Here is an 11,367-nt window from a genome sequence, read left to right as displayed (position 1 = left end):
GTGGAGGAGGCGAGACTCCTAAACGGTGTATTAGTGAAAACTCTTTGTAGGGAAAATTATGTTGCGGTTATAAATTTTAAATTTTAAAGCTGATAACCGGAACACCACGGCCCCTATATGAAGAATGTTATGTTATATTTCTGAAAAGGTTTATTGCATTGAATATGGATGTAAATAATTGAAAATCACCTCAAACGTACAATTAAAATTTTTCTTGAACTTGGAGATTTTCTTCCCCGCGTGCATTTAAAACGTGGAAAACTTTAGTTGTGAATTTAGGGATCTTTTGCCACGTACGTTTCAAACGTGGAAACTTTTGTCGTGAATTTGGAGATTTTCTTACCGTAAACTGCTCCAACTTGGGACTATCTGACAAAACATGGGACGGCAATTTGGCCACCATTTCACCGAACCTCCAAAGTCATTTGATTTGAGTTAATGAGCGGCGTATTAAAAAAAACACAATTTCGCTTTCGCACTGCGTAGGCTTTTAAATCGAAATATAGAAAAATCTGTAGTGGAACACACGCGGGTGTCTGGAACGAAGAAGAACAAATTAGTGGCAAACGATGGAGCGTCAAATCACTCGTACGGCAAGTTACACATTCATTATTTGTTAACCCCATCGGGAAATAGGCGGTTAGGCGGCGAGCGTTCACTAATTCTCCAATCGGCGTCCCGTGATTTTGAATGAAAACAAAAAAGTTAAAAGGGCGTGCTATCATTGAAAGTTATTATGAAATGTTATGACAGGAAGTATGATTGATAAACTCTTGAAAATACAGGCCAGATATCAAACAGTCCCAAGTTAGAGCAGTTGACAGTATGTGCATTTAAAATTTGGAAACTTTTGTGATAAATTTGGAGATTTTCTTACACGTGCATTCATAATGTATGATTGATAAACTCTTGAAAATACAGGCCAGATATCAAACAGTCCCAAGTTAGAGCAGTTGACAGTATGTGCATTTAAAATTTGGAAACTTTTGTGCATTCAAAACGTGGAAAACTTTTGTCGTGAACTTGACATTTTCTTCCACATACATTTAAAAAATGAAGAAAACTCAAGTGATTTCCTGGTATGACAATTTATTTTATTTTCTGACATTTTTTTGGAAATTATGATTGTTTCCAAGTATGTGACATTGGTTGCTTTTTGCAGCATGCTTTTGGAAATCATAAAATGGCTTCTGTAAGGGGAATTTTTTCCTATCGACATTCTTTCAGATTATGAAATGTTTCCCACTATATAAAAATGAGATTCTTTTCTTCTTTTTTTTTTGAATTCTGTCGGAAATTATGAAATTGTTTCCCTGTTTTGAAAGATTTTTACTTTTTGGCACGTATAGTATTTCAAAAAACTCCAAAGCAAAAGTTACTTTAAATTTTTACATTTTTTGGACCTACCCCGGAGGGGGGTGAAGGTCCTATAAATTAACCTGTGTTCGTTCGTCCGTTCGTCTGTTACCAACTTTTCTCAGGATTGAATCATAGAAATCTTTTGAACTTTGGTACAAAGGTGCAAAATGGTGGTGGCCAAAATGTGACAGAGCCCGATTTTCAAAAAAAAAAATTTTAGGGCAAATTCGGGCCAAAAAACGGCTAAAAAACGGGTTTTTTGGACTTTGTGAAAAATTGGAGCATTGATTTTTTCTGATTTTTTGAATGAATGAAGGGTACCATCATAGGTAAAAGATGGCTCAAGCAGATTTTTGCAAAAAAAAATTTTTGGCTCAAAAAGTTTATCTATAAGAATCACTATTAATAAGCATACATCAATGTTCTTAGCCATATTATTGTTTTTATTTTTTTTTTCGGGATGAAAATGTCACGGTGGATGGTTTGAGTTTTCTAGAAACATTTATTATTTTTTTGGCTGAAAAACGCATGTTTATCTATAAGAATCACCATTTATAAGCATAGATCAATGTTCTTAGCCAAATTATTATTTTTATTATTATTTTTTCTAAAAGAAGAAAATGTCACGGTAGAGCGCCATGGTTTGAGTTTTCTGGAAACCTTATTTATTACGCTGTGCATTTTTCTGATAGTGGATTGTTTTTAATAAAAGCGTTTAATAGCTTTTTTATTTCTTTTTCAAAAATCTTTTCCTTCTCTTCTTTGCTCTGATGAATATGGGCAATGCTCAACCAAATAAAAAGTAATTGGAACTCCTAAATAAAGCTTAACAAAATTGCGCTTATGCCTGAGGAAATTTCTTTTAGATTTTCTCAAATTCTTCTCTTTGTAGTATACTTGGCTGAAATTGGACAAGTCCTTATCAAGACAAATCAGCAAGCAGAAATATGAAGTAGAGTTCCATGTACAGTTCTGGCCCAAATCGCCATATTCTGTCAAGCATGATATAGCCAGGTAAATAAGACTAAATTGGAGCTTTTCTGATGATTCTTTTCATAACCACTTTCTACATTTTTAACAGTTAGCATTTTGCTCAACGGACCCAACAGCTGATTTGTTGTAAGTGACATATTAACTGATTTTACGTCACTTACAACCAATCAGCTATTGAGTCTGTGATGTAATATCAGAAGACATTGCAATGGTGCATATCATGAATTACACAGACAAGTTTGTAAAACATAGTCTGTAATTCTTTTCTTGGGCTATAATTTTAGGAAATCATATTTTCTGTTTATAAGAAAGCAATAGCTGGGATATCTCATAAAAGGCAATTGCTGGTTTAGCGGCCTGACTCCCAATCTTGATAAGTGGAAGAAGCCTTCATAATAATTTGACCTCTTTGCCCTTAGGTATCAAATGTTTTTGGAAACAAGACAAAAGATATTAAGTGGATCGTAAGTGCTGAATTTGTTTTAAAGCCATCTTATGCTTTGGACCAATTCAATTTCTAGCTGCTATATAAGCTTTTTGAAAGTATTATGTAAAGCCATCTTATGCTTTGGACCAATTCAATTTCTAGCTACTATATAAGCTTTTTGAAAGTATCATGTATTATTATAGAAAATTTATGACAAAGATAAATCTCTATGAAACCTTAAATTGTTATCATTGATTCATAGGCTGACGACAACCATCCCAGTTCAAGCTCTTCTGGCGTCTTTCATCGTACAAGGTAAGTCATGCAAAATGGCCTTTAAATTGCATGGATCTTTTTTCTCACCTGAATGGTATCTATATAATTTTGGTATTTTGCTAATTTTCCTCCAATCTTCCTTTTAAGCAAACTAATTTTTGAGCCCGATTTTCGAAAACAAAATTTGGGCAAATTTGGGCCTAATTCTAATTTTTTTTTCTATTAAGACAGGGGAAGGTTCTCTAAAAAGTGGCTTTAAAAAGTGGCTGAAACTGTTTTTTCCGGATTAATTTCTTTTGGTTGTAAAAATTAGATTTTTTGTATTTTGGGAAATTCTCTTTCTCACATTTAGAGAAAAATTAGCATTTCCCGTGATTGGCTTGGCATTTTTTTCTGACTTTTTAGTTTGCATTTTCTTACTTTCGTTCCATTTTTTCTATTTTCTTATTACATTAGCCTTCAGATAGGTCCATTCAGTATATATCTTGTTTTTCTAGCTGAATACAGCGATTGGGTTGAAAATGCTGACTACATCAAACAAATTGAAGCTGGTGACATCAAATTCTTCCCTGACCAAGTAAGTAGTCATATTCATGATATTCACCATTGCAATATCTTCAACAGACCCCACAGCTGATTGGTTGAAAGTGACAACCAATCAGCTGTTGGACCCGTGATGTAATGTCAGAAGACATTACAATAATGCAGATCATGAATTGTCTTTAGTGGTGACAGTTAAGTTTACATTTGTAGGAGAATGTTGTTGTTAAAAGTTTGATTGCCCGCTCTTAAGGTGGGGGTGTATGTAAAGAGAAAGTTATAACAGTATATTCAAGGCCCTTGCAATTGTGCGTACTACTGGTACCGCTCTTCGATCGTTAAAGGGACATAAAAGTACTGACGAAATTTGTAAACAAACCGTATGTAGCGGGATACAAAATCAAAACAAATGTCACATGTCACATGTCAAAAAATATCAAAACAAATATTGTTTCAATTGTTTTACAAGTTTGTTTCGGACACGTGATTTTTATTGTTCTCTTTAATGACACGTGGTTTGCGCAATGTTTACATTTTACTAATTTTATGTCCCTTTAACTACTACCAATTACCTGAAAATAATAGTTGTTGTCCTATAACTACCTTATTTTTGGACCTACCCCGGTGGGGTGGAGGTCCTATAAATTAACCCGTGTTCGTTAGTTAGTTAGTTACCAACTTTTCTCGAGATTGGCTCATTCAATTTTTCTGATTTTTTGCACAAAGGTGCATTACTATAAACCCTCGAATGTGACGGAGCCCGATTTTCGAAAAAAAAATTTTTCCGGCCGGTAGAACCGGAAATGTCCCGAAAAAAGCGGTTTTTTGAGATTTTCTCGAGATTTTATCATTAGTTTTTTGCGATTTTTTGCACATAGATGCACATTAGTACTGCCGAAAAGGTGTCGAAAACCGTTTGCCGAAAAAAAATTTTTTCCGGTCTGTAGAACCGGAAATATGCCGGAAATCGTCGTTTTTTTCACATTTCCGTCACATTTTTTCAACTTATTTAATTGTTTCTTTACAGAAAAATGTTCTTTATGATGATGCCCAAAACTTAGCATTGTTTGATTTCCAAAAAAATCATCCTTTGAATCCGGAACTCCTTAAAAATCGCCGGAACAGGCGAAAACCGGCGTAAAAACGGTTTTTCCTTCATTTTTTCAACTTATACTCGACAGATTTTCATGATTTTTTGCACAATGATGTAAAATGGCAATGCCCAAAATGTGACAGAGCCCAATTTTCGAAAAAAAAATTTTTCCGGCCGGTAGAACCGGAAATGTCCCGAAAAAAGCGGTTTTTTGAGATTTTCTCGAGATTTTATCATTAGTTTTTTGCGATTTTTTGCACATAGATGCAGATTAGTACTGCCGAAAAGGTGTTGAAAACCGTTTGGCGAAAAAAAATTTTTTCCGGTCTGTAGAACCGGAAATGTGCCGGAAATCGTCGTTTTTTCACATTTCCGTCACATTTTTTCAACTTATTTAATTGTTTCTTTACAGAAAAATGTTCTTTATGATGATGCCCAAAAGGTGTTGAAAACCGTTTGCCGAAAAAAAATTTTTTCCGGTCTGTAGAACCGGAAATGTGCCGGAAATCGTCGTTTTTTCACATTTCCGTCACATTTTTTCAACTTATTTAAAGGGGAACTCAACAAATTTTTCATTTTTATTTTTTTCCTGATTTTTGGTAATATTAAGTATAAAAATGAGAAAGAAAGTATATAGGTTCGATCTCTCAAATAAAAATCATGAAAAATCTCTCTTAACTTCAGTTAAAAATATGTTCAAAAAATCACCCCCTTTCTTTTTAAAAAAGATCGACTTCTCTTTGGATTATGATGTCACCGTATTCAGAAAACAGAGCAAATTCAGTTATGACTACAGTATGTTTTCAGAGTTCTGTTTTAAACAAGAAATAAATACATAGAAAAGTATTCCTGGTGAATTGTGGGTGATTTAGCTGAATAACAAAAAAAAATCCAACAAGAAACACAAAAATTCAATCACAAACCCTCTACTGAAGGGCCTGTCTTCACTGATTTTTAGCCTGAGAAGATAAGCATCTTCCTCTTTCTGAATGCGACTACGTCATAAAACAGCTGAAAGTGCGTCTTTTTTATTTGATAAACAATTTCATTTTAGTAGAGGGGAGCCTCTTTTTAAAAGCTCATTAAACAAATTTTTAGAGTGAAAGAAGAGTTGCAACCTTGAAATTTTGAAATTTATCGTTGAAACAAACCATTTCAGGATAGAAACAAAAAAATCCAAAATTTGTTGAGTTCCCCTTTAATTGTTTCTTTACAGAAAAATGTTCTTTATGATGATGCCCAAAACTTAGCATCGTTTGATTTCCAAAAAAATCATCCTTTGAATCCGGAACTCCTTAAAAATCGCCGGAACAGCCGAAAACCGGCGTAAAACGGTTTTCCTTCATTTTTTGGACCTACCCCGGTGGAGGTCCTATAAATTAACCTTTGTCCGTTCGTCTGTTCGTTCGTTCGTTCGTTCGTTCGTTATTAGCTTTCCTCATGATTGGCTCGTTAGTTTTTTCTGATTTTTTGCACAAAGATGCATAACTATAAACCCTCGAATGTGACGGAGCCCGATTTTCAAAAAAAAAATTTTTTGGGCAAATTTGGGCCAAAAAACGGCCAAAAAACGGGTTTTTTGGACTTTGTGAAAAATTAGGTCGTTAATTTTTTCTGATTTTTTGCATGAAAGTAGGGTTCCATCGTAGGTAAAAGATGGCTTAAGCGAATTTTTGCAAAAAAATTTTATTGGCTTAAAAAACGCATGTTTATCTATAAGAATCACTATTAATAAGCATACATAAATGTTCTTAGTCAAATTACTCAATTTTTTATGAGATTTTTGCTCAGGAGGGCTTACTTTTAAAGAATATGTGTGTTTCGACATGAAATTTTGGTTGCTTGGCGTGTTTTTATAGAATAACTGGCCAAATTCGATATTTTTTTATAAGCACATTATCAATTACTTAGGTATTAGCTTTTCTCGAGATTGGCTCTTTCATTCTTTACGATTTTTTGAACAAAGATGCATAACTATAAACCCTGGAATGTGACGGAGCCCGATTTTCAAAAAAAAAATTTGGGCAAATTTGGGCCAAAAAACGGCTAAAAAATGGGTTTTTTGGACTTTGTGAAAAATTGGATCATTAATTTTTTCTGATTTTTTGCAGGAAAGTAAGGTACCATCATAGGTAAAATACGCAGATTTTTGCAAAAAAATTGTAGTTGGCTCAAAAAACGCATATTTATCTATAAGAATCACTATTAATAAGCATACATCAATGTTCTTAGTCAAATTACTCAATTTTTTTTATGAGATAGATGTTTTTTTTGCTCATGAGGGCTTACTTTTAAAGAATATATGTGTTTAGACATGAAATTTTGGTTGCTTGGCTTGTTTTTATAGAAAAACTGGCCAAATTCAATATCTTTTTATAAGCACGCTATCAATTACTTAGGTATTAGCTTTTCTCAAGATTGGCTCTTTTATTCTTTATGATTTTTTGCACAAAGATGCATAACTATAAACCCTCGAATGTGACGGAGCTCGATTTTTGGAAAAAAAATTTTGGGGTAAATTTCAGCTAAAAAACGGCTAAAAAAAAGGGTTTTTTGGACTGTAAAAAAAGAATTTTTCAGCTCAAAAAACGCATATTTATCTATAAGAATCACTATTAATAAGCATACATCAATGTTCTTAGTCAAATTACTCAATTTTTTGATGAGATGCTTTTTTGCTCTCGAAGTCTTGAATATGAAAGAATATTTCAAGAGCATGAAATTTTGGTTTCTAAACGTGTTTTTTTTATAAGAAACAAACGACTAATTTTAATAGATCGTCACTATTTGTGTTCTGAATGATTGTTTAATGGTCACGCTTATGTAGATATCAATTATATATGTGCTAAATGCATAACCAGGTAGGTCCATAAAAGTATCACTTGTTCCTTTTTATTTCAGCCAAAAGGATTTGGAGAGCAAGTCAGCCAGTTCCATCAACAAAATATGTAAGAACCAGAATATTATTAAATGCATAATAATAAAGCTTATTCATAGCAAAGACTTAAGAATTGCTCTAGTTATATTGGATGGAGGATCGAGACAAAAATACCATTAGATGTTAGAAATTTCCTATGAACTGCTCTAGTTGATAGCCGCTTTTAGAGATGGCATATAGACCAATTCGGCAAAATTCAGTTAGGGACTATCTTCAAGTAAACCTCAAGCAAGCTGCCTGTTCCTAACTGACACAAATTTCACCCACGAAACAAAAAAAACTATGTGCAAGTCCAAACGGGAAATATTTGAAGACTTTGAGTTACTAAGTGGTTACTAAACTATCCTGTACATATCCTTTCCACCATTTCTAATAAGAAATGACTGATCGTGGGTGAAAATGACGTCACACGGAATCGGTCTATTAAGATGGTAGCTCTTTGGCACAACAATACTCATTATCTTTTTGTAGAGGTACATCCCCTGCAGAAGCTGAACTATTGTACTTGGAAAATGCACGAAAGTTGGCTTTGCATGGCATGGAAATGCATCCTGCTCTGGTAAGTTGTTTTACTGGTTATTTTACACAGATATCTTGTATAAAACACTAGATAGAGCTACTCTGTATTTCTTAAGCAACGGCAGATGCAGCAAAATAATGCGCCATCTTTGCTGAAAGTAGGGCGCAGTAGGTCACAGTTTTGTTCAACCAAGCAAAAAACCTAAATGGCGCGAAGCGACGAGGCAAAGGATGTATGGTCTACTTATCAAAAATGGCGGATTATTTTGCTTCAGCTAGGGACAGAGTAGCTCTATCTAGTGTTTTATATAAAATATCTGCGGTTCTTTCGCACAGATTTACTGATTCATGATACTTATACATAATGTTCCACAGAAACACCCTGGCGGCAAATTTCAACTAGCTTGAATTGAACACTACACGTTTTTTTATAAGAACAAGTTAAGAACATTTACGACTTTGCGCACTCGAAAACACCCAATTCTTTAGGAAATTGGGTCAAAATTGTCACAAATTGGAGAAAATAAGAACATTTTAAGAAAATTTTTAGGCTTGAAACCCAAAAAGTTAAGAACATCCGAAGGCTTTAAAGGTTTTGAATGCGCTTATAAAAAAACGTATACTGGCAAAATCCAAGTTGTTCCCGTTACGAAAATGAATTAGTCATGAATATCATGAATCAGCCAAAATGTAACAAGAAAGCCTTTAGATTGTGCAAGATTTGTCAATTTCTAAACCTGTTGAAATCTTAAGAATTTGTTGAGTTATGCCCCTGGCCAGCGATATTAAGATGTGCTTATAAAAAAAGATTTGAAAAAACTACCAAATTAACATAAATTAGAATATTGTACGCTTTGTGTTTTGTGGGAAGATATCATATAAAGTTTTAACATGATGAGTTTTGCATAAATAATGATATAATTGCTATGAATTGGATTTCTTGTGTCCTCGATTAAATATTTTTGCGTACCGCTACAATGATTTGTTTTTTTTGTTGTGCACGTTTGCTACTCTGCTCTTTGCTACTCTTGGAATGGTTTATGGGTCTGATTAAATTGAAGTTACAGTCTTTTCATTCTTAAAATTAAGGGGACTCTGGATTTTATTTACACATTTTGACATTATTTGATATTTATAAAATTGGAAAAAGTTTTTCAAAGTTAACTAACAGAGCCTATCTTTTCACGTGCAAAGAGTCATTTTTATAGAACATAGAACTCTGTATATGCGTAGTGGTATAGTGGTTATCGTGCTTGACTTCTGTCCAGGAGGCCCGAGTTCGATACCCACCGTGCACTACGATTCACTTGGCAAATGAATGCTCCTTCGCCCGGGTCAACCCATGCCATGCGAGTGGAATTGGGTACCATAACTCTGATAAAAGAGTATGGGTAGATGTGGTGTGACATTGTGGTGTGTTGAGACACTCAGGAGGTTCTACACTTGCGAGGACATCGTTCTCCCGTGTAGTTCGAGTGTCGTGGTATACACCATGGCTTGGCGGCTCGCATCTGCAGGGTTGCAATGTCTGCTTGTGCTGTGATTCCTACTCCATCGTGGGTAGGACCCATTCCGATGCATCAGAGGGCATATCTATCTATCTATCTATCTATCTAGAACTGTGCAACAACTTACTGTATCTTTTACTTCACTCGTTTGTTTATCTTAGGATGAGAACCACGTCTCCATCGTCTTAGGGATTAATTACGAGGGGATTCAAGTGTTGCACAATGGGGTTATACTCAACAAACTTTTATGGTAAGTAAAATTTATCAACAGCTCAATCTTATTCATTCTTAGTCTACAGTATGTGGCCCCCAAAACGAATTTGAAATTTCTCTCAAATCTATAGGAAAAGAGATTTTACAAAAAATTTTGCTGCATTAAAACCTTTAACATCTCTACTGGAAGTTCTTTTTCAAAATTTTCAATTTCAACAATATTTTTCAATCGCTTAAAGATAGGTAGCTTTTTTCTAATGGCCCCAAAAACGGAGGTTTGAAATTTTAGCGATTTCTCGAGATATCTTTAAGATATGAATACAAAATTTTGACCATAGTTTTGAAATATGATTTAGAGGGTTTTGTGCATAAATCTGTTTAATAAAATTTTTACAGTATACCCCTGGTTGTCAAAACGGAGGTTTGGGGCCCCCAAAACGGAGGTGTAGTTAAAATTAAATTATTAAGCCCAGTGGTAATAGGGGAAGAAAATATGAACATATTTGTGTTTTCCCTTAAATTTACGACCCGATGGATGTAAAATTTATGATTTTTATGAAATATTTCAAGATTTTCGATATTGCAAAGTCTAAACTGAAAATTTATTAAACGACTTTTTTTTATTTTCAATTTTCAAAATGATAATTTTGATTTAACAACGTCTTAATCAAGTTTCTGAAAACCAATCTCTTTTGAAAATAGTTCCATTCATGTATGGAATATGCTGTGAAAATTTTAGAAAAACAGCTTAACTGAAACTGAAAATATTAAGCTTTAAAGGTAATTTTCTCCGACATTTTGCAAAAAATTGACAGAATTTGCCGTTTTTGGTGATTCAGCGAAAATTTTTATATGTAATATTAATTTTTTGTTATAAACTATTATTTTAAGCTGATTTGATAGAAATGGAATTCCAAGATTTTTTGCTGTTTCTCATATTTAGAATTTTTGGTTTCATCAATGCTGGTTCTAAGACCCCAAAATACTGGTTGACCTTTAAGATGCTATATCTTTTACCCATCCTCTAAAGTCACAGATGCATCTGCATTTTCTGAAAGGCATTAGTGTGTAGAAAGTTTCCTATACCCCATTTTCATAACTTATTTTCACTATCCAAGGAGCTAGAGTGAGTTATATGCAATTTTTATCTAATTCTGGTGTTGTCCTTCAGACGCAAATATGTTATTTTGAAGCTGTCTCAAACCATCAGAAACATGTTCATTTTTAAGTATGACCATCATTCTTTCAAAATAAAAAAAAGTCGTTTAATTCTGATAAATCTACAGGTCAAAATCCTCATTTTAATGACGACCTCCGTTTTGGGGGCCGTCTCCGTTTTGGGGTCCATATACTGTATACTGTAAAATAATTTCATATTTTGAATTTGATTTGAATTATTTTATGGTCTGGTTTACCATAACGCTCTAATCCAATCGAATTCTTTCAAATCCTTTCTATTCCCGTCCTTTCTCATGTTCTGTTCATAGATATAGCCAACCCG

At 33.8% G+C, this 11,367-nt stretch overlaps 1 protein-coding gene across 1 annotated transcript in view; it reads left to right on the top strand.

Annotated features, from left to right (window-relative positions):
• Nucleotides 1–11,367, top strand: part of LOC136807819 (protein 4.1-like) — an 83,898-nt gene that overhangs the window by 67,167 nt on the left and 5,364 nt on the right. Inside the window, exons 3-9 of the mRNA XM_067064441.1 lie at nt 2,252–2,373; nt 2,772–2,816; nt 3,042–3,094; nt 3,553–3,632; nt 7,590–7,636; nt 8,098–8,185; nt 9,815–9,903. Coding sequence (XP_066920542.1) covers nt 2,252–2,373; nt 2,772–2,816; nt 3,042–3,094; nt 3,553–3,632; nt 7,590–7,636; nt 8,098–8,185; nt 9,815–9,903 — 524 coding nt within the window. The remainder of the gene's footprint in view (nt 1–2,251; nt 2,374–2,771; nt 2,817–3,041; nt 3,095–3,552; nt 3,633–7,589; nt 7,637–8,097; nt 8,186–9,814; nt 9,904–11,367) is intronic.

The sequence above is a fragment of the Clytia hemisphaerica genome, unplaced genomic scaffold, assembly GCF_902728285.1.
Source record: "Clytia hemisphaerica strain Z4C2 unplaced genomic scaffold, Clytia hemisphaerica genome assembly, whole genome shotgun sequence".
NCBI classification, from domain to species: domain Eukaryota; kingdom Metazoa; phylum Cnidaria; class Hydrozoa; order Leptothecata; family Clytiidae; genus Clytia; species Clytia hemisphaerica.
This window is presented reverse-complemented; position numbering and strand designations above follow the sequence as displayed.